Raw genomic sequence first — 24,653 nt, forward strand, 5'->3', positions numbered from 1 at the left:
TTTCCCATTGTTTGCTGACATCACAACTTCAGTGCATTTGCATTTTAGTGAGGAGCTATGTTTTAACGTTGCACATCTGAATTTGTTCTTTACTATTCTACTATTAGTTATTAATAAATATTGTTCATCTAATTCCTAGTAAGATGTGGATGGTGCCATCAGTGGAGCATGAATGTTAAGTTCCTGTTGTTTGGTTCCCTTTACACTAATGAAATGCATTGTGGCAGGATTGCCTGGCTCGCAGACATTGGTATGTAGCTTTATGATACCGTTCTGGTCCTTCATTTCATTTTCCATTGAATGAAGGCAGTACTTACCAGAAAGACTGACTTAAGTGTTAAAAATGGCTGTTGGTACAGACCACCCACCTGAATGAGCCTTTGTGGGATGTTAGTGTTTTTCCCATCCTGCTCATTTACCCCTTCCATTAAAAGCTGCTTTAAAAAAAAAGTGGGGGGATTCATAATGAATGAATCACTATGGCTCCAATGATGCTAGTTTTAATCATAAAGAACTTAAATATTTTGTTTCTAGGTATACTATTTTGAGACTTTCCTGGATCCTTTTCCTACTCCTAGATTTCGTGATTTTTTTTTTTTTTTAAACCAGAGACAGTACTGTGTCCTTTTCAGAGAACTAGCTTTCTTGTTTGGATTCTCTGTGTCCAAACAGACTGTATCTGGGTCTGTCTTGCTCACATGGACTCTCTAACAAGTGCCTAGAGTGTGGATCACACTTTGTTAATGTGGACTGGGCTTCTCTAATTATCTGTAATTTAATAGGAAAGGGTTGACAGGAACTTAAAACTACCCTGAATGCTTATGAATTGCATGACCCTAGAATACAGATTCTCCATGCACATACTCTCTGCATTTGATATAAACAATAATAAAAATGGTTCGTTTGTTCTTGAGACACAATCTCCTGGATCTTGGGGTGACCTCAGATTTGGTGTGTAGCTGAAGATAACCTGAAGCTTCTGACCCTCCTGCCTTTACCTCCACACTGCCGGAGTATACCTGTGTCCCAACAGCGCCCAGTTTATAATAGTAAGAATTTTAATACAAGGAGAAAGAAGCTGTTTTCCGTCTTCAAGACCTTTGTCTCTGGTTTAGATCATTCCATTTAACGCTTATCTGATCTCTTAATAGCCTGCCCCCATACTCATACTGTTTTGAAAATAGTCAAAAATAGAAGGCCAATGCTTTCCATTTAAAAAAAAAATCATAATTTTCCTCTTTATTCTTGTTCACATTGTAGTTTTGTAATTCTAATCTCACCTGGACCTGTAAGCCTCATGGAGTTATGAAAGGTAGTTTACTGGCTGGAAAAATGGCTCAGCAATTAAGAGCTATTGCTGCTCTTATAGGGACCTGCTTTTAGTTCCCAGGATCTACACCTCAAACTACGACTCTAGAGATCAGGCTCCAGCCTCTTCAGGCCCCTGGCCTGCATGTGGTACATGCATATAAAGAGAGGCAAATACTCATGCACATAAAAACTTAAAAATAAGTGAATAAATCTTTTTTTTTTAAAAAAAAGTTAGTTCAAAATTTTGGAGAGTTTTTTTTTCTTTTTCTCTGATTATAAAAGTTGAGCCAAACATTTGATAATAAATCCAATACTGAAATGTATGAAAGTAGTCATTTATTGCTGAGCATAGTGGAACAAGCTTTTAATACCAGAACTCTGTGAGTTCAAAGCCAGCCTGGGCTCTATAGAAAGTTCCAGGCCATTAAGAGCAACATAAGGAAAAGTTGTTGGTGGTGGTAGTGGTGGTTTTGTGTTTGAGAGTGTGTGTGTGTGTGTGTGTGTGTGTGTTGATGCATATATGCATGTACGTATTTTAAAATTCTATTGTTCAAGGAAAGCTACCTTGTCATTGGGTAAAGGCATGCAACAGGTTTAAACTACTTAGACAGGGGATGATATGGAAGCAAAATTAAAATAATTTAAAGAATAGTGTCCAATCAAGGGGACAGATAGCTTGCTTGTGCCAGCCACATGGCGTTCCCTTTGGTCTGGTGGCGGTTTCTATGGTTTGTTTAGGTTTCAATGCGTCCCAGAAGGTGTTGCTATACCATGAAGGTGTTAGGCGCTGCAGTAACGAAACAGAGATGAAGTGGAAGGCTCATAAAGTGTCTTATCATTCGGGGCCTTCCTGGAGAAACCCAGCTGAAATTTCTGAGTGGTCAGCTTGACATTTGAAAGCACTGAGAAGTGTGCCATTATTTCTAGACGACTGCAGTAGTTAGAGGCAAGACTTAAAGTTCACTGCAGTAATTGCTGACAGCTTCCTCGGAATGAGAGGTGCTTTTAGTAAGCATATGCAGCCGACGGAAAAGGCAGCCTGCTAGGGACCTGAAAGGGAACAGTGGACTTTGTAAGATGAGAGGGACAGAGATGTAGATTGAGGCACTTTTTTTTTTTTTTTTTGTGCCCCTGGAGTAATTACATTCATTTTGTAGGTGGAAAAGAAGGAAAATGACTTTTAATGGCTGTTCATGTGTTGATGGTCTTCAAGCAAAGAACAATGCCAGACTTCTGAAATGCCCCTATATATTTTCCGTAACTAAAAATACAAAACCTGGTGCCCAGGTCATCCCCGGGAGCCAGGCAGGTAGTGTCACTGGACTTGGCACAGTGCACGCAAAGTGCTGGAGCGCTGATCCCTGCTGTAAAAGCATTCCCCTCCCTGGAAACCTGCAATTTGCCTCAGTCCCAGATGGGGAGGAAGCTCACAAACAGCCTGGAGCCATACATAATGGCAGGGCTCACATCCTGACCCAGCCAGAGTAAAAGAAAGGAGAAACTCAAGAGGGTCCATAACTATTCGAGTCGAGAGTTTTATGCTTTTAGCGAAGGTGGTGGCAGTCTTCCCCTTTGTGAAGTCGGTTCGTTCTGTTTGCTTTGCCTCTCTCTCCCCTCTCCCTCTCTGGATGCCGTCCAATTTTCAACTGAAAGAAACACGTGAGGATGGCATTTTAATCATAGTGCAGTCTCATCTGCTTAAGCCACAAACATTTATTGCTTAATAAAGAACACCTTACACCCGTGCCAACCGGCTTCCCAGTGTGTGTATACCGTACATATATGCACATGCGCTTACATGTAGTGTGCTCTCACCGTGACCTTCAGAAGCACAGTAAGACGGGGAATTAAGAATACTGTGTTTAAGCCAGAAGTTTTAAATACATCCTCTAAAAGTTGGATCTTTATCCAAACTCTATACCTAAGAACATATTTTTTTATGAATAAATCCATATTGCCATACCAAATGACCACAATAATTAATAATATCATAGCTTGTTATTTATAAGAAAATTTGAATAGTCTGATATAGTCTGGAAATATAAATTCTGAAGAGTAGAGGGACCTCAAGAACTCTGTCCCTTGGTGGGGTGGCATGACGTATTAATTTCATCCATTTCTTAGGTCAGGAGTTCCAGCCTCTGAGAAGGTGACAAGGATCAGACCTTCTGTGCTAAAGCACAAGTTTTAGAAAAGGAATAATAAAATGCAGTATATGCAGATTTTAGTCTCTATGTTGCCTAACCAGAAAGCACCAAGCATTGTACATGAAGTATTACTAGGGGGATAAAGTACTCTCACATTTGATAAGCACACTAGCTTACCTGTACGAGCTGACTGCCATTTATATGTACTTCAACTGTATGAACACTGCTTTGCCTATTACCTAGAACTATATGGTTACTTTACTGTTCTACGTACTTCAGTTAGCAGCTTTGGAAAGACGACTAAATGGGTGATTTGGAAATGGAGACAAACAACTCATGAGTAATCAAAACTCTCATTGTTGAATAGAAGGAAAATACATGTAAAGTGCCCCAATTCAGAAGTTTCTTTTTTACCCCCACTGATGAGCATATCACTTCTTGATCATTTATGCCTTATATTTTGCACTGGCATTTCATAGTAGTTCAAGATCTGGGGTGTTCAGAGTCACTGTGTTTTATAATGCACAGTCACTCACGTATAAAATGGGGTGCAGATATACATTCATATATTTCAGCATAGAACATGACAAATATTGCCCTGTAATGTTACTGAGCCGAGTACATATTTGTAGGACAATGTAATGACTGTTTCATGCACTCATACATGCTGTGGTGTCTATGTTTGGTTAGAATGTTCTATCTCCTTTTACTTTATAATTTCTTCATTATGTAAACATTCAAAGCACCATCTTCATCCTTTTTATAGTATGTAGTGCCCTATCATACCCATAGTTACTTCCCTGGGCACACTAGTACACCACAACTTCCTATTCCTATTCATCCAAAACTTTGTACCCATTGACAGCCAATTCCCCATTTTTCTCTCTCTCCTGCCTCAGGCCTCTGCTAACTACCATTCCATGAGGTCAGTTGTTTTAGATTCCATGTATGAGTAACATCGTGCAGTATTTATCTTTCTGTGCTTGGCTTTCTTCACTTAATATAATGATCCCTAGTTGCATCCATCCCATAAATCGCAGGATTTCATTTCATTCTTCTATAGCTGAATAATAGTCTATGGTCAATCTACCATATTTTCTTAACCTATTCATCACTTGATTGACAGACAGATTTGTTCTGTGTCTTGTCTATTGTTACTAGTGTTGCAGTCAACATGGGTGTGTAGTTGTTTCTTTAGCAGACTAATCCATTTCCTTAGAGTATCTACCGAGTATTAAGATTGGCAATTCATATAATAATACATTTTTAAGATTCTGAGGAACTTCCATATCCTTTGCCACAAAGTCTGTTCTAATTCAAACAACAGCACCCAGGGGTCTCTAATCCACTTTCTTCCCACCTGTTATCTTTTGTCTTTTTGATAACAAGCATTCTTACTACATGGGGTGATATTTCATGTGTTTCTGATTTGCACTTCCCTGATAGTTAATGATGTTGAACATTTTTTTATATACAGCGGTTGGTCATTTGCAGGTCTTCTATGTATTAAATATCTATTTGGTTCTTTGTTTACATTTTCTCTATATACACAGAGGACATGAAGGTGTCTATCAGGTGTCTCCCTGAGCTGCTTTCCACCTTATTTTTTGAGAAACGGTCTTTCATTGGACCTAGAACTTGCCAAAATTGGGATTACAGACATGTGTCAACACACTCCTCTTTTTCATGGTCCTCATGCGTACATAGCAGACGCCTTAGAAACAGAACCATCTCCTCAGCCCCCTTAACTGCGTCAAAGGTATAGTTTGCAAATGCTGTCTTCCATTCTGTAAATTGTCGCTGTAGTGATGTTTTTGCTGGGCAGCGCAGAAGCTTTTCAGTTTGGTAAAACCACACTTGCCTGCTTTTGGTTTTATTTCCCCTGACTTTGGAGTCTCCCCACAAAAATCCTTGCTGCGTCTAATGCCCCGAAGCATTTCCATTAGGTGTTTCTTCCTAGTCATTTCTCCCAGTCATTTTGCATTGGCAAGTCTTGAATTTCAGTCTTTTAACATTTTTGGTTAATTTTGGTTAGGTTTTGTAACTGGTATGAGAGAGGGTTTTGGTTTCATTATTCTGCATGTGAGTGTGCAATTATCCCAGCAAGGTCTGTTGACAAGATTGTCCTTTCCCAAGCCTGCTCTTGGTACTTTGGTCGAAAATCAGGTGGATATAGGAATGCGGGTCAACATTTGACTCGGTTTTATTTCATTGTTCCATGCCAGTTTTTAATGCCAGTGCGATGCTGTTTTGAGCACCAAAACTTTGTAGCCCAACTTCAAGTGTGATGTGATGCCTCCTGCTTTTCACCTTTCCTACTTACTTTGGCAGTTTGAGAGTTTTGTGCCTGTTTTTGTGACCTCTTCAATTTCTTTTAAAGCAGTATTTATTTATCATCTGTGAATGTGAGCAAGTTTTTATCCACGCATCTGCATGCCATTGGCATGTGTGATGTCAGAGCATGACTTGCAGGACATGGGAATCAGACTCAAATACACAGGCTTCTGGGAGTCAGACTCCAGTACACAGGCTTCTGGGAATGCACAGGCTTCTGGGAGTCAGACTCAAATACACAGGCTTCTGGGAGTCAGACTCCAGTACACAGGCTTCTGTGACTCAGACTCGAGTACACAGCCTTGGCCACAAGCACCTTTACTCCGAGCCATCTCACCAACTCTAGTTTCTTTCTTCAGCATTTTATTATGTTCTTTGAGGAGATTTTTGTCTCGTTGGCTAAATTTATTTGTAGGAATTTTGTCTATTTATTTATGTTGTCACTATTGTCAAGGATGTAGCTTCTTGATGTCTGTTCCAGATAACTGGCATGTAACAATACTGATTTCTGGTGGGTGTGTGTGTGTATTTTATTTTATAGAAAGTGTTCATACCTTAAGGTTAGGAAATAAGATATGTTCATAGTTAATAAATATGATGCTGTTACTTTGAAGAAAATCAGTATTTGGCACAGATCTGTTAAAAATTTTGCCTGGTAAATTGCCCTTAATCACTGTTTTGTTTTTTTTTTCTTTCTCACTAGTCAAAGTGCTTTATTGGCTACACATTTCTAGTTGACCAACCTTGCATCTTGGGACCACATGTAGACTTTTCATTTGACTCAAATATTTGAAGTAAATATAGAATATACTGGAGTGAATATAGACTAGCAGAGAAAGATCCCTTGCCTTTATTTGCAACAAGGAGCCTAAACTTGTCTATGAAGGATGTCATTGGCTTTTCATAGGAGTGACATTGAACTTGTAGTTGGCTTTGGGCAGTGTGGATATTTTAATAGTGTCCGCTCTTCTCATCCCTGAACACATGGTTTCTTTTCAATTTGTGTGTGCATGCTCTACAGTTTCTTCAACCAATGTCTTATAAGTCTCACTATATAAATTCTTTGCCTTTTACTTAAGTTTATTCCTAAGCAATTTTTGTACCAATTGTGAATGGGATTCCTGTCTTGATTTCTATTTCCCATAACTGGCTGCTGCTCTGTTGCAACAGTATTGGGGTTTGTATGCTGATTTTTGTACCCTGCATCTTTGCTGTGCTTATATTCTAATAGTTTTTTTTTTTTTAAATGAAGTCCTTGTGATTTTTCTCCATATAAAAGATCATGTCATCTGCAAATACTGGCAACTTGGCTTCTTCCTCTAGCTAACACTTCTAGTCGTGTGTTGAATATATGAGGCGAAAGTGGGCATTTTTGTCTTATTCAAGATCTTGGAGAACAGGCCTTTGGCTTTTTCTACTCAGCATTATGTTAGCTGTTGGCTTATTATTTATGCCCTTTATTACATACCAGTTTGTAAGTATTGTCTTAAATGCTACTCTGGGACCTTCTTACCTTTAGTAGCAATACACCAAACATTCAACTTATTTATTGGTATACATTGATGATAGGGTTTTATCCAAATTTTTTAATAAGCCACATAGCTTTATGTGTTATGTATACATACTATTATGCTTAATACTCAGAATGTAATATCTTGATACTTATTAGACAAGAAAATTGAGACAGGTTTTTTTAAGGTCCTATGGCTAATAAGTGAACGAACTTGTTCTTAAGCTCCAGCATCTAGCTTGTGCTCATAATCTCTGCTTGTTCTAACTGACTATGTGGCTGCAGTCTTGTGGTTTTTATGTAGAGGATATTATCCACTCTATACATACAATAGGAAATGAGGATATTTGGTAGGTGACTTAACATTCATACATTAGTAATTTAAAGACAGGTATTCTAATCTACTCTTTCCATTTCCTCATGTGGTGCTTTGTGATTTTTTTTTTTTTCTTTTAACATAGAGGCTCTGTATGACACTCAGTAGAACCAGAAGCCAGACATGAAGGTTGTAAAGAGAACTGCTGCTGCCACATTGTGGAAAACCAAACTAGACTTAGAAGTATTAAGATTTGCCTGACAGCTGTCCAGGTTACTGTCTCTTAATCACAGGTTTTCTCTTCGTCACCACTTGATAGGTTTTCTGGGTTCTACATTTAACGTTCACCAACCTGAATCACATTGGCCAAATGTGGAATCTTAAATGATGCAGACAAATAAGAGCGTGTTTGGAAGCCCTTGGAAGGACCTTCCAGTCTTAATCTCAATAGGTATGACCACGCAAGGAGGGTGGAACCCAGAGTAAGGAGAGCATTGGATTCTCTTGTCACTTCAGAGACTGTGCAGAGCTGCTAAAGAGCCGGGGGCTGGATCTTCCCTCTGTTGGAGTTGCTCCGTTCCTTACTGCCTTCTGACCTCGTTATGTGTCCTTAGTGGCCTCTGGTGATCCTGTGCCGTGCTTCCCTTTGGGAGCATGCCCACTGGGCTGGATTGTATAGTAATGATTTTCCCTCTTACAGAAGTCAGGTTAAGAATTTTGTTCTCCTCTTATTAAAAATATTTCCCAATATAATTTGTTTTGTAAGCCTCCCATAGTTATGTTAAACACATGATTGCCAAACACCAGTTCAAAGTCAATTGCTCTTACATGAGATGAAATCCATGCTCAGAAAACTTGGCAGTAAGAGCTCGTCTTTTTTCCAAACAGACTCACACAATTTTTTCTTTACCCCAGACTGGCAAACTAATTACCCATATTAGACATGGAATTATATATGTACACACTGTGCTAACTTATCCTTTCTTAATGTATTGGCATTTCTTTTGTTGTTAACTAATAATGCGTCACTGCCCTGCTTACGATGAACAGGCGATATAGCAAGAATTAGGTTCTCGGTGAGTGCTGGGTCCCAGTCTTAGTTGGTTCTGAATAGCTGTGCAACTCAACTTGTTATTTCACCAGTATCTTCATCCATAACATGAAGATGAAAATATACTTTAGTGATTGTTGCTATTAAATCTGTTAGTAGTCTGGGAGCTATCACCTTTCGTACAGTGAAATTGATTATGTTTTGTGCTTAAAACTTATTTCTATGTCATTAAGTTTCTCAGGTGTGGTTAAAGTTTGCAAGTGTTCAGTAACTTAAGTGAAAGCTGGGTGGTGGTGGTGCATGCCTGTAATCTCTGTGAATTCGAGGCCAGCCTGGTCTACAGAGCGAGTTCTAGGACAGGCACCAAAGCTACACAGTCATAAGTCAGCAGCAATGGTTTAACAAAGTGCATAGTAAGAGGCTAGTGTGTGTGAGCTCATGTGAGGATAGCATTGTTGTACTACTGATTTTACACTGTGTAACCTATGATGGCTGTAATGGTAGGCATTGTAAAATTAAAACGTATGCATTAATGAAATCGCCATAGTGTTAGGACAACATGAGTTTCACAGAAAGAGAACTTGCCTAAAAACTTTCCTGAAAAGAGTAAAACTGCAGATTTGACCTCAGTGTTGCACTTATTTGGCTGGGAAAGGCTGGGGAGATGGTGTTACTTGGTAAGTGACTGAAGCATTGTCATAAACACCCAAATGTGGATCACCAGCACCCATGTCAAAAAGCAATACTCACGGAAGTCAGGCCTCGGGACACATATCTGTAACCCTAGCACTGGGGTAGCATGGAGGGCGACGTGGAAACAGGTGGATCAATGGAGGTCTTTAGCTAGCCAACCACCAGAGCCAAAAGAGTGAGCTCCAGGCTCAGGAAGAAACCCTGTCTCAAAAATAAGGTAGGAAGGGATTGAAGAATACACTCAGCTTGGAGCCCTCCACATAACTACACAGACATGCAAACATCACCACACACACACACACACACACACACACACACACACACACACACACACACGGGGAACATTTCAAGGTGATGGAAAAGCAGCCCGAGAGTGCTGCCCACAAATAGCTGCTGCTCGGCTAACACCAGTGTCTGGACTTGTCCAACCCTTCATAAAACAAACACTTGAAAGATCTTGTGAGGGAGCTGCTTTGCAAGATTTACCCATCACTTACCCACACTTAACAGGAATAAAGTTTTTATATCCTTTGAAATTTCACCGAGGAGTTAAAAATGATTGCACATACTTTAAGATAACTCTGGTTATGATAATTTTTATTTTGTTTGGCCTGTTGGTTGATTCTTGGTGAATAATTGTCCTTTACATCAGTTTTGAAGTTATTTTGGTTTGCTGACACTTTATTTAAACAGCTGCTGGACTAGTAACACAGATTTCATCAAGTTTGGTGTGTCTTTTTCTAATGTTAAAAAGAAAGTTATATTCGTGTAGATTCAACTTCAGATGGTTAGATAGAAGTATTGAATCAATTAGTGTATTTAACGTTATTTCAGGTAACTAGCATAGACTGAGAGATTGTTTCTGAGTTTTAAAATCCCTTAAGTGCCCACTTGAATTCTTACACGGCAGAAACCGAGTATATAAAAATAGAATCACACATGATAACCGCTTTAATTTGAGAAGAATGACATTCTAGTCTCCCTTTCTTTTTCTTATGAAAGTAACATTACATGAACTTTCTTAGCATTTGCTTCCATTAAAAATTTTAATTCCAAATTTAGTGCTGGGGAGGTAGTAACATGCTTGCCATGTAAGCATGAGAACCTGAGGTCAGTGTATAGAACTTATGTCAAAAGCCAGATGTCGTGCCATGGGGGTGTAATCCCAGGGATGAGAAGGCATGTCTAGGTGGATTCCCTGAGACTGGCTGGCCAGTTAGCCTGGTGTACTTGGTAAGTTCCCAGGATAGTGAGAGACCCTGTCTCAAAATAAATGTTTAAAAGACATGTGATACCTGTAGAACTGCCCTCAAAGTTGTTCTCTGGCCTTCATTCACACACACACACACACACACACACACACACACACACACACGGTAGCATCTACAAACAAATGGCAAAAATAACCTTAGGAACAGCTTCAGAGCTGTTAAGAAATTAATTCAGTTTGATGTGTGTAACAATGCACTTTTACTTTCCACCACAGTTATGCTAAAATAAATGTAGATCAATTGATGAGAATGAACTTAAAAGTGAGACATTCACATGAATGTCACATTCACATGAACCAGCTCCCTCACATAGCAAGAAACAAAAACAGATTTTTCTTTAGCAGTTGGGTTTTTGCTTGATTTTTGAGAAAGAGCTTAAATCTGAGTAAATAGAGAAGGGGAGAGGAAACAATTGGGGGGGGGGAGAACATGATAAAATATATTTGAATATGTTTAATATAAATATTTTAAATGTGAAAATTGTTTTAATTAACAAAAATATGATGATGATGATGATGATGATGATGATGGAGTCATAGAACTAAGGCCAGGAGTATAAGTCAAGCCAAGTGATTGCTGAGTATACACAAAGACCTAGGTTGGGTCCCTAACACAGCCTTCTCACCAAGAAAGGGTAGAACACACTAAAATATCTGCTGCTTATTACATTTTTTTTTTTTTTTTTTTTTTTTTTTGGTTTTTCGAGACAGGGTTTCTCTATGTAGCTTTGCGCCTTTCCTGGAACTCACTTGGTAGCCCAGGCTGGCCTCAAACTCACAGAGATCCGCCTGCCTCTGCCTCCCAAGTGCTAGGATTAAAGGCGTGCGCCACCACCGCCCGGCTGCTTATTACATTTTATTTGACCTTTATTGGTGGTTGGTGACTAAAAGTAAAACAAAACCCATTTACTTAATAAGAAACACGCATTAACAAGGCAGTAGGCATATAAAAAGAGATCATGAAGGAGTTTGTACCTAAAAACAGATATTTCACTAATATAATTTATTTATACAACATCCTTTGGACATTTTGAATAAATTGAATATATATATATATATATGTATATATATATATATATATATATATATATATATATATATATATATCCATAACTATAGTATCACCCAAGCACCTGCCTTTGCAACACATGGGAGTGCCATCTCTGGTGACTGATTCCTTCAAGAAATATGAAATAATTAAAAAATTTTTAACAAGTAAGTTTTTTATATGCATGGTGGAATATATGAAGGTAATTTTGAACTGTCAAAAATTGAGATGATAAATTTTACTTTCCATAAAAGAAAATTTGGTTTTCAAAAATAACCTTATTAAATTTTAGTTGAAAAGTTGTGGAAATAATGTAATGACCAGAACTGAAAGTATAATTATCAGAATATTTTGATCATATAAGCTTTCTACAAATTAAAACTTTATTACTAATATTTCTACAAATTAAAACTTTATTACTAGTATGACCTGATTCTACTAACCCACAAATACTTAAGATTTGTTAAGCTTCCCAGACAGGAAATAATACAAGGGGCTTGTGATGTGTTTTCTGCGTTTTCAAGGATGTGTAGAATAATCATGTAGAGTATAAGAGCAGTTTTCCAGAGTACTTTCTGTCAAATTGGTGACTTACTTCAGTTTTTCAAAAACATTTTCAAATTTTCAGTTTTTGGGGTATGTGTATATGCATGCATGCTTTATAATAATAATCTATATCTGTTTACCTGTATATAAACTTTCATTCAGTGTTCTCGTTAATGTCTCACTAAGGAATGAAAGGCAAGTATAGTGTGGCCCTCTGCTCCTTGTTATATATCTTGACACAATGATGATTTTGAAGCTTCTTAATGTAGGTAGCCCAGTATGGTGAAGATTCCAAGTGTGGTAGCCCAGTTTGGTGAAGATTCTGAGTGTAGGTAGCTCAGTTATGGTGAAGCTTCTGAGTGTAGGTAGCCCAGTGTGGTGAAGCTTCTGAGTGTTGGTAGTCCAGTATGGTGAAGCTTCTGAGTGTAGGAGCCCAGTATGGTGAAGCTTCTGAGTGTAGGTAGCCCAGTATGCTTACTAATGAAGCTTATAATAGAAGATTATTTGGCTGAGAAGTCATTTTTTCCAAAGAGCTTCTTTTATAGCTTTGAATTACACAGTATGGAAGAACACATCAGACTTACATAAAATCAAATTAGCTTCCAACTTATATAGAGTGAAATTAGCCTGTTTACGAGAACATATTCCTAGACCACATTGTGAAAATAAGTCCATGTAGTGAAGGTTAAACCTCCAATTCCAAAAATTGAAAACTAAAGTACGATTAGTATTATATTTAGTGATTGACAGTTGTATTAGGGCTCACTATGCGTTAAACAATGATAGTCAGCTCTTTCTTAGTGTGGAAATTTAAATTTATACCTTTTCCCTAACACTTGAATTTTATCATTAAATACTTCAAACATCATAGGTTGTCTGTCATAATTAGAAACATCTTATATTGAAAAAAAGAAACATACCATAGTTTTTTTGGAGCCAGAAAGGCTTCTGTTTAGTGGTTAGGATTTAAAGGACATTTTATTTAATTTCCTGCTTCTTTAACATAGGATTTCAACTTTAGACACAGACATTAGAAATGAGTTATAATGGAAATTTTTTTGTAAGTGGGCTACCATTTTGGGTGAAGTTTAGTGTATGAGGTGTATATTGAAACATGTTACATTTTACTAATTTACTATAAAAGGAAAGCAATGGGACACAGATTTACATATGATAAGCATGATTACTTACAGCATCGGTATAAAAAACCAATACTATACTTTATCATTTTTTCTGTCTCAATCACAGCAGAAATAAACATTTCCCCAGTGTTTGCCTCCATTATACTCATCTAGGGAGAATAGCCCTTCATAAGGATATTTTAATCTGACAGTGTTTTTTAAATGACATTTTATCTGTGTCCATTGTTGTTGGGTTTGGATAGCCTCATAGTAGTGTCCTCTGATATTTAAAATCAAGCTGTATTTTTTTTTTTTTTTATAATTCCATCCTATTTTGATATTTGAGAGATCTATACTTTTAGGCTAACAGTCTGCACATGGAGGTATATTTTTCTTGGGTTCTGAAGAGGAACCCTGGCAAGCTTCATGGTGGTTAAATGTGGCTTATCAAATGATAGCTAATTCATGAATAAAATGGAAAGTCAAAATATTTGCAAAATACATCAGCAGTGCAGGCCTAGGTTCCCGGGTAACAGGGAATAGGCCTGGGAGAAATTCTAGGGAGAAGTGTTCCTAAAAGAGCATGTTTTTTGGAATATTTGCATATGCATAGTGAGGTATCTTGGGCAGCCACCTGAAGTCTGAATGGAAGTAATTGTCTACGGTATTTCTAGCATGTTCCCCTGCCGGCTACAAACTGGCTTGTGTCATTGGTTGTGGAGTATTCTGCTTGTGGTGTCACATCAGTCCTGAAATCATTTTAGATATTAGGAAGGTTTGGGATTTTGATTTTCAGAATAAGAAAACATTTAAACTCAGTGAGAAAAGTTTGACAACCTGGTAGAAAAATGGGCAAATAATGTTGATATAGAGTTTTCAGAAAGACCATTTAAATTTATAACAGTGAGCTTCACTCATACTTTTAAATGCCTGTAAAAATACAAGACTTTTCACACTGATCCTTCTGTGTGGATATCTATATATGTAATAGCAACAGAGAATGGATGATCATAAATCTCTCCTGATAGTCTAGATATATAATTTATTTTACATTTTAAATGGATTCAGATAGACTTCTAACTGTGAGCATTATGATCATGATTTCTTTAGAAGCAGAGACTGAAGGATTCTGAGCATTTGCTAAAATTGACTTAATTTTCTCACTCAATCCTTTGTATTGTTTTGTCGTTCTTTACAGTGGCATGGGATCTATAACATAAAACAGGGTTGGGGGAATGAAATACATAATGATTTTAGTAACACTAGTGAGTGAATACTGCTTGAACAGCTCCTATAGATCACGAGGTCTGTGAGCATGCTTGTTGGGGGGGCGGGGATATAGTGTTGAGTAGAATATTGTCCCATCTCTTCTTAAAAATCCAAGAGGATCATATCAGTTTCTAAATTGCTAGATTCAGTAAGGATGGCTATCCCTTTGTGGATTATAGAGCAGTTTACATTGTGTAAGTTAATTAATCTTCACCAAAATCTTACAAAGTAACTGTAGCATCATATTGCCTGAAGAAAAAGAGAGATGCCTGAGTACTGAGTTTATCCATTTAATGCTCAGATCAACCCTGCAAAGTGGAGGCATTATCATCTCCATTTTTTGGAGAACAAGGAGAAATACTAAGATGCTTAACAATTTAAGAATGTAAGTATCTCCACTCTCACCAAAGGTTCTGCCCAAACCTTATTCAGCGATTTGAATTCATTGCCGCTTTTCAAATGCACGATGTTAAGATTCATAGGTTAAGTAATTAGTTTAGGATTATACTGCTGGCACTCTGTAGCACACTGCCTCTGATTAGAGAGCTCTGCAGAGAGGGACAGAGACGCCATCATGATGGCACCCTGTCCTGGTAAGCAGTAGTCATGAATTAAGAGTACATCACCTTTTCAGGAAAACAACTGTAGTACACAGGACATACAGGCAGGAACCATCTAATTTGTTATGTCGAGGAGCTTCAGTATGGATTCTTAAGAAACTTTCAAGATCGAGAGACCGAAAACCTGATGCTAATTTAAAGCCTGCCTCTACTTTGTAAGAGGACTGAGCCATTTAGATCAAGGGCTGTGCTAACCAAATTCCAGCTTTCCTGTGGGATGATCCAAAAACAGCAAACAGAAGGCATTAAGTTTCTTAACAGTCGCAAGTGTGTACATGCATGCTAGGCTGTGCCTGTCACTGGCTGCTCTTTGATTTGTTAGAGATCAGTGTTCAAGCGCGTTGGTTCACAACCTGGTAGTGTGTTCCAGAGAGGACTATTTTTGTTGCATGGAGGAAACAAAAGCAGGGTAATTTAAGATGGCAAGGTTTATGCACTTTCCCTCACACTGATACAGCCCTCAGCTGAATGTTTGTGTTTAGTCTGACTTGGGGACATTTGCCTTGACAGTGTGCCTTCATCGGTGACAGCCGTTTGTGGGATTAAGATCTTGACTTGTTTCTCTTGCTCTGCGCAGAAGCAGGTTGACACAGGCACTCTTGATGGGAAGCAGAGAATGTGGCATGAACGGGATTGTTCCATTAAAATGAGGTGTGGCTTTAGTGGGTTAAGAAACTTTTAACCTTGCGTCTTCCACGCGTGCTTTTCATTCTTATTAACTGTAGTGACCAACTTCAAAAAACACAAGAATTAGTTCAGGACTTGCATAAAAGCAATGTAGCTGAGTGAAATAAATGAGCAGGAGCGGAAGTCGAGGGTCCATTGTCTGCCTAGAGTGCTTCCGAGCGGTCCTCACTCTCCCCCAGGCTCACTCCCTAGCACCGCACACATTGTGGATTGACTTAGTGCATCCTTCCCATCCGCTCCGTAGAGTGACAGTGGACAGGAAAGAAATGAGGGGAACAGCACGTAACAAATGTCTTCTTCAATTCTTTTAAATTACAGCAAATTCTGTAAAGCTAGAAATGCAGAGTGATGAAGAGTGTGAGAGGAAACCCCTGAGCCGCGAAGACGAGATCAGGGGCCATGATGAGGGGAGCAGCCTAGAAGAACCCCTAATTGAGAGCAGCGAGCTGGCTGACAACAGGAAAGTCCAGGACCTTCAAGGCGAGGGAGGAATCCGGCTTCCGAATGGTAAACTGAAATGTGACGTCTGTGGCATGGTTTGCATTGGGCCCAATGTGCTTATGGTACATAAAAGGAGTCACACTGGTAAGCAGCTGAACGAATAACCTGATGACTGCCCGTGGCATCTGATGTTGATATTACCTGACATCTACTCTCTTTCCTTTTTATTCAGGGGTGGCAATGTGAAGTTACCTTTTCAGAATTCTGCTAGTATTGGATTGCTGGGAAGCAGAAAGTAGCCTGGGTCTTGACTTCCAGCCTTCAAATCTGAATAGCATGTCAGAAAAGAAGTTTGGGATTCAGTTTCCACAGTTCTTAATATAGCAATAATATGATAAGGGTTCAAAAGGTATAGGAGAATTTCACGGAGTAATTTAATCTTTTTATATTTGTATGCCTATTTTACCATACCCATGGGCAGGTAATATAGTTTGCTTCCTAGGACCTTATACTACAAAATAGCACTCACACATTTATATAGGAAGGAACCGTTTTCACTTTGGTTAACACTCCCTGAAATATTGTTTCTGGTCAGTCTTTGCTGACCAAAGGTCTCTGTAGCCGAAGGGTGCTTTCTCTAGTTCAAGGATGTCACTTTTAGTTTTGACTCTGGAAAAGGATGGTTAGGGTGAGAACAGTCAAAGGATGGCAGGGATGTAGGTAGAAATGTGGAATTCTGGAATTAGGTGAGGAAAGTACCTGTGGATAATTTAGTATATGCTGTCAGGCATTGAGAGATACAAGCACTTCATAAAAACAGGCCAGATGAGGAGGGGACAGTGTTCTATAAATCTTCTCAAAGCTTTTGATAGAGGGACATAGGAAAAAAAGAAGGACAGGAGGGAAGGGAGGCAGGGGAAAGTGGGTAAACACAACACAATGAAGTTGTGTGTGTGTGTTGTTTTAAGGGATAACAGTTAATTTTTGATGAAGTTTCAAGTTGAGCAGGGCAGGGTGGCATGCACCTGTAATCCCAGTGTTTGGCAATTGGAGGCAGGTGGATCAGAAGTTCAAGGTCATCCTAATTTATATAAAATTTGAGGATCCTAATTTATATAAAATTTGAGGCCAGCCTATGCTACATGAGACTGTCCCCAAACCAAACAACAACAAAAATTTTCAAATCAGGTGTGGTGGCACACACCTTTAATCTCAGCACTGGGGAATCAGAGGCAGGAGGATCTCTGAATTCAAGACCAACCTGGTCTACATAATGAGTTCCAGGCTAGTCAAGGCTACATAGTGAGACCCTTTTTTAAAAAGAAGGAAAAAAATTAAAGTAATATGTCTTCTACTAAAACATGATAGTATTCTCCAGTAAAATATTAATAATGTTCTCAGTTTTAAAATGTGATATTCTTTTGAAAGAATGAGAAATCACATGGAAGAAATTTATTTTAAAATTTTACTTCTAAATAATAAACTTTTTTATTCTAAAACATGTGCTATAATTATATATTAAAGCATTTTTAGTTCAGACCTGTCATGACACACACTTGAAAAAAATCAAGTTGTCTAACTTGTGTCCCCTACCTAGAAAAGGTCACTAGTGAGGCTGGGACCATGTTACTCTGATTTGTAGGCTAGTTTAATTCGAGCACACATAAGTGGACTGTTACATACCAACAACTTATTATAAAGTGTCACTATAAATTAAGGCTTATACTTTTTAAATTAAAATAGAATTTTCACATTCAGATTGATATATTCATATCATCTATTTCCAATTATGCATTTTTAGAACTATAAAAATTAGCAGTTTTGCTTTGTTATGAATATTATTTTAAAAGAATGTCATGTTTAAAAATGTTTATATCACTAATGAATTTTTCCTTAGTATTTTAAATGTCTTGGGAAAAGTTAAAATATACCAAGCTTTGGTTTCTATTCCATAAGAAAAAAAGGATAGGACTATAAAATTAGTCTACTTTTATTCCATGCTCACAAAATAATACTGGCTTGGAAAAGGAGTTTACAAAGCTATGTTTATTATATTAGAGTGAGTGTCTTGAAGAACATAACACCCATTTAAATGAGTAATTTTCATTTGAAATATTGAAAGAATTCACTTATTTTTCAGCTGAATTTTATTTACTGATAATTTTAAGACTAAAGTTTATGCTAAATATTAGTTTGGGAAGATTTTTAATAAATCTTTTTTGTTAGGAAAATTCAAAGAACACTAGAACTATCTCTTGAAGACTTAGTTTTAATTTGTATTTTTTGTATCTGTTGTGAAATTCATTTTTAATAAAATAATTCAGCACCTACTCCACTTTCCAGTATGTATTTACTACAAAAATGGGATGGAATTATTTAAACACTGAAAATGATGTCATTGGTATGGGGCTTGTTTATAAATCATTATACAGATTTGCACATATTCTCCAATATGAGACTCACTGGTAAAGGCAAGGAGAAAAAAAACTAAGCAGCCATGTGAAGTTCACTCAATAGCACCAACTCCTTTGCCTTACTGACCTATTTTAAAAACCAGAATTCCTTCTTCAGATCTGGGAGACCTTTGTAATTTCAATAGATGTCCATAGAGAAACTTAGGAGGCTGTGACACTGTTAGATATAGCATCTTCAAATCAGCCTTGACTATGGATTTCTGATGACTTAGTTGATTCCAGTTGATTGTCATGGTCTCAATTCTCCTGTAATACTGTTGGTGACAGGCTTCTTTGTGTTTCTTTAAACTTGATGTAGCAATGTATAGTCAGAATCTAGTCTCCAACCAGGTGTTTTCTCTGTAATAGTAGGGACTACTGTCTTCATTAGAGAGTTTCCCACTCTTAAAAAAAAAATGTATTTGTGGCTAAACAAAAGCTACTCACTGTCTTAAATCCTTTGTGAGGCCCTTAGGAAGCTCATAAGAGATCTAATGTACAATTGACAGTGAATAAGAATGTATGTAACCACCCAATGCCTTCCAATTACATGAGGTATCAGATCTGCTGTACCTTGCTTCTTCCTCTTTTGTTCTCTACTAAAGTGCCAATTCCAGTGTCTTTTAATGGCTGGCTGTCACTCGTTGGCATTGTCACTTTAGTAAATAATCAGGTAATATTTTCATCAGATACTCCAGGCACTCTTTGCTGGGAGTATAGATACAGAAAAACAAACAACAGACAAACAAACAAATAACTGTAGAGACTCAATTCACATGTGAACATGAATATGTGATAACATTATAAACGTAGGCAACCCTTAATTTTGCTTCTCTTTGGGATGTAGCTCAATGTCTTTGTAAACTGCAACATTTGCTAGCCACTCTCGTGTTCCGGGGCTCTCTAATGCTTGTTGTTGGTTTTCCAGCCCAACACAGGAACACTGTCTTGTCTTTAAGTCACAGAAGCAAACTGGTTCCTGTTCATTTGCATGTGACTGGAATGCTTAAACACATTTTGGATGTGTTTATGAAATTATATCAATTACTGAAATTTCATTTCTCCACAATAAAAAATGATGTATAAACTAATTCAGGCAACCAGTAAATTGGTGGACTGGTGTTTAAAGAACAATACCAGTTTAGCATGATGGAGCACACCTGTAATCCAGGGAAGCGGAGGCAGGAAAGAGCAGGAGTTTGAGGCCAGTCTCTGTTACAGAACAAGTTCAAGGCCAGCTGAGTTTCCTAAGACCATGCATCCAAAAGCCATGAAACACAACAAAAACCTATAATCAGCTTTAAAATGGACGTGAGGACTACTATGACCATATCTCAATTAATTTTCTTTATTGTTAGTCCAGTCTTCTGTATCCACCAATGGGAAGATCAGTTGTCACAAATACAATAACCTACTTTGGTTTTGAATTGGATTGCTCGACAATATTAATACTGTAAGCAAAGAATCTGTGAGGATTTTAAAACTTTTTTTCCATTTTTATATGAAGAACATAATACTTTATATAAAATATAAACTGACTCAAAAAGAGCCAGCTGATTCTCCATTTGGTTTAAAGGACAAATTAAAATAATTATGCATTGTTTAATGCCCTCACAACAATATGTCATTGTTTTGCACTTATATAGAGAAAAAGTAGGTAAATTTTCACCCTAAATTCAAAATAATTCTACCTGTATGTCTAGGCTGGGAAATATTCCACAACATTGAATATCAGGATTCCTAATATTTTACAGAATTTAAAAAATTGAGTCAATTAATTTTTTTTATTAATTAACTATGCATGTATTCATAAACACATACATACATATAGATAGGTAGATAGATATACACTATATTGAAGCATTCCTAGAATTTAGTTATGTATACAATGAACAGTTAATCTGGTTTATCCTCTTCTCTAATAGTAGTGGTATTGAGAGTATCACTCTAATTGTAATTTCAGTGTTGAATGCAATAAAACAACTATGTCGTCAGAGTGCTATCTAGTTCTAGATAATCAAGGCACTAAGCGTAGTTAAGCAGATTTCATACTAAAATGCATAAAGCCTGGAGCTGACAGCCACAGAGCAACCAGATGGAGATGTCATAGTGATTCACACCAGCATTTCTCAAAGGTGGCTCTGGTTGAAATCAGAGTCGCTTGTTGCTAGAGCCTTCCTTGTCTGTTATCAGAGAAGAGCTACTGTTTAAAGCACACCTAGCCTCGTTCTTTACATCTCATGCCAGTGGACACAGAGTCCTCCTTATGCACCCAGCCACAGAGCCATAGCACATGGACATGGAGCCCCTTTCGTTGTCTGCCCTCTCTGAGGTGTTCTTCGTAAAAAACTTCAAAGATACCTAGAGCGTTTTGTAAATGCTAACACGTAGTTAACTCCGTCTTTACACTCATAAAACTTGATTAGAATACCTTAAAATTAGTTTTAAAAATTCTTTTTAAAAGGGGTTCCCCTTTAAGATCATTTCCTTTCCAGACTAGCATTATATTTTAAGTGCTGAATGAACTACTTTAATGTGGAGATTAAAACCATCCATTCAAAGATTATAAATGATTTAAAGACAGTGTAAATCAGCCTGCTGCTAACGCAAAGATGATTTCAAAATTTTCAACAGATGTACTAATTTGATTTCTTCTTAAAGTCATTGTGTCCCAGTTTATCACTTTCCTAGGAGAAACTTACACAGAAAGAGTCCAAGAGTAAAATTGAACAATTGAAGTAAAAAGTACAATTTATATTTGCTGTTTTCTTTATTCACAAAGCTACTTTGTTGAAGATTCCCTGTCTTTCCTTTTATTAAAATTCCATGTCAGGGTGGAGAGTAGATAATTATGATTTTAAAGTTGCACTCTGTTATTTCCTTGGAGAAAAGAATTTCAAAGAATCAAAGCTACGTTGTGTATTTGTATGAAATTTAAAAAGATCTTAAAACCTTAGGTTTAAGAGCCCAGCATCACAGCACCCACCAAAGAACAAGCCTTTGGACACTCTAAGGCAAGAAAACTATGCGTTCAACTTACACTTTCTCAACAAACAAAACAGAATATTTGATCAGAATTAGATTTTGGAGACAGAGTCTCACTCTGTAGACCTAACGGTCCTTGAACTCCCAGAGATCCCCTGTCTCTGCCTCCCAAGTGCTGGCATTAAAGGCGTGCGCCACCTCTCCCAGTCAGAATTAGATTTTAAAACTAAGTCATAAGACTTCTCTGAGACATTTTAGATTTTAACAAATCAAACTAGTTAAATAAAATTCAGTCTAAGCTAACTTTAATATGGTGAGTTTTTAGCCTAATGTCTTTCTTAGGACCTTTTGTAACTTAGCTCTAAAAGCTCCGTGTTTTTTTAAGAATAAAAAAAAAAAATGCCATGCACAAACCTTTTGGTACGTACATCATTAACTTTCTAAAAGGAATGAATGCTGTAGAATCCAATATGTACTTGATCTTACCTGGTTTTAAATTATTTAGGTTTTGTAGCAAAACTGTGTGACAGAATATAATAGTGGCAGCTGCCAGAAAGTCAACCAAAGCTTATCTGATTTTTGCTCCCTAGCTTTCTTTAATAGAAAAACCCTGGGTTTACATTATAGAACGGGCCAAATATGTTCCGAGGTTCACTTCACTGCTAATATAAATATTCTAGCTAAAGATCCAGGAGCATGACATTTCAGTGTATCAATCAGGAAAACTGTGGAAATTGTACCTGTCATGTAACAAAGGCAAAAAAGGTTCCTTTCAACTGTAAGGAAGTGTTTAAGCTTGGTTCTCTCTAAACTTTGAGCTTTAGGATGAGATATTTTTACTATATATTTGTATGTCAGTTTATCATTTATCTATGCTTAGAGACAAGCAAATGGAAAGTCATAGTTTCGTCATGGTTTGATAATGTTATCCATTTGATCGTGGCAGTGTTACTGACTTCTTGCCTGTATGGATTTTGTTAATTTTGATAACCTTGGTAACTACCAATTGAGGGTAATAGACAAAACTGATAATGCAGGCTTACATAATTTTTTAACAGCTTCACTGATAGAGAACCATGAGAAAAGATTCCTCTTCAACAAATGTGTTTCACAAAATAACGTGCAGAAAATATCTGGAAGTATAATATTCTTTGGATTCTCTCAGGTATACTGGGGATTTTTGCCAAAGGTTTCATTAATGGCCAAGAGAACAGGAGTTCTTCGTCTCTACCCAGAGATTTCCTTTGTAGGCTTTGAAGGTTTATTTGTTGTTTATGCCTGTTGTGGTTCAGATCTCAGTGCCAGTATTATCAGATACTTTGCCATTTTTGACTTCCGGTTCTTCATTCCTAAATTTAAATCAGTACTTCCTAGGCATTAATGGGCTGTGAGGATGAATGTACTCTATGGAAGTCAATGGTCAGTTGAGTGATGAGCGCTAGCTGGCTGGCTGTTCAGCCACTGGTAGAGACTATTCTTGTTCCTCTCAGCCAGAGACGGGGATCTTGTCAAGCTTATATTAAATGAGGAAATGACTGCTTGACCTGAAGCTTGAGAAGTTAGTGTGACCAGAGAGATCTTCTAGGAGAAAGTGTGGACAGATGTCCATTGTGAGCCTAGGGAGTTGTCGGTGGTTAACTGGCTGGCTCGTCGTCGTTCCCTCACAGTAACCTGCTTGCTCTTTCCCACTCTGTCCTCAGGGGAGCGGCCCTTCCACTGTAACCAGTGTGGAGCTTCTTTCACCCAGAAGGGCAACCTTCTGAGACACATAAAGTTACACTCTGGAGAGAAGCCGTTCAAATGTCCCTTCTGTAGCTATGCGTGTAGAAGAAGGGACGCTCTCACAGGACACCTCAGGACCCACTCTGGTAAGTGTCACCGAGTCAAAGATAAAGTCAAGAAGGTGCTCAGCATTACCTTAAGTGGTGTGTAGCCGTGGCCTAGAGAGCCTTGTATGTTATTAGCGGCATTTGTAGGCTACACATGGGTCTTCAAAGATTAACAGCTGTGAAAAGAGGACACTGCCACTAAAGATTTTGTTGAAGCTAGAACATAAATTTTCTTTAATTTTTATAATTATCAAAGCAGTAATTATGTTTAATCCAGGGTTACTGGAGCCTAGGGAAATGTCGCACTTACTTTCTGAAGTTTCCAGAAAACATGAAAGCTGTAGAGTTTCTTAACAGTTCAGTAGTACTCAGGCTTAGGTCTCAGTGAGAAATCAAATATTGTTCTTTTTAAACTTGAAAGTACTTACTCATTACAAAATTAACTGTTGGAGGAATTTGTATTTCATTTAACTCGCCTTATTTTGCTAGCTTTTAAACTGTACTTATTGGGAAAGATCTGTACATTTTTATCTGCTTCATAAATGATTTAATGATCTAGAATGTTTGATGTGCTAAGAAAATACTAGCTTAGCAATATATAAATGAGGAAGAATAATCAGAAATCTGAATGAATCTCATCTGATTTTAGCATGAACTGCCATTGCTAAGAAATTCAAGGTAGAATATTATAATAAAATACTTTCAGAGCAGTTGTATATGCTTTGTCTATAATGACATGTTAAATTTTAATTTTAATGTGATGATCTGGGAAAGTGATGTTCTCATGTACATTGACAGATTGTAATTCACAGCACTGGAATGTGAGGCTTAAGCATTATTAGCCTTCTTTACATTTCATGGCTATCTTCAAGGCCAAACTTCATTTTTTAAGATAATATGAATTATAGAAAGCAATTTTAAACATTAACTATTAAATTTGGGACAGTTAAAAAAGTTAAAATAACATACATATGAAAACAACATGTTCTAAGAATGTATTTTACTTTCTAAACTCAAAAATA

General features: G+C 37.4%; 1 protein-coding gene across 10 annotated transcripts in view; it reads left to right on the plus strand.

The window, feature by feature from the left end:
* The window catches only part of Ikzf2 (IKAROS family zinc finger 2), a 158,474-nt gene that overhangs the window by 88,735 nt on the left and 45,086 nt on the right, over positions 1-24,653 (plus strand). For 8 of the 10 annotated variants that reach the window (XM_028870044.2, XM_028870045.2, XM_037210302.1 and 5 more), the window contains exons 4-5: positions 16,242-16,508; positions 23,503-23,670. In XM_028870044.2, the coding sequence (XP_028725877.1) occupies positions 16,242-16,508; positions 23,503-23,670 (435 nt within the window). The remainder of the gene's footprint in view (positions 1-16,241; positions 16,509-23,502; positions 23,671-24,653) is intronic. The other 2 variants (XM_028870046.2, XM_028870047.2) reach the window with 1 other exon arrangement.

Source organism: Peromyscus leucopus, chromosome 13, assembly GCF_004664715.2.
Source record: "Peromyscus leucopus breed LL Stock chromosome 13, UCI_PerLeu_2.1, whole genome shotgun sequence".
Lineage (NCBI taxonomy): Eukaryota > Metazoa > Chordata > Mammalia > Rodentia > Cricetidae > Peromyscus > Peromyscus leucopus.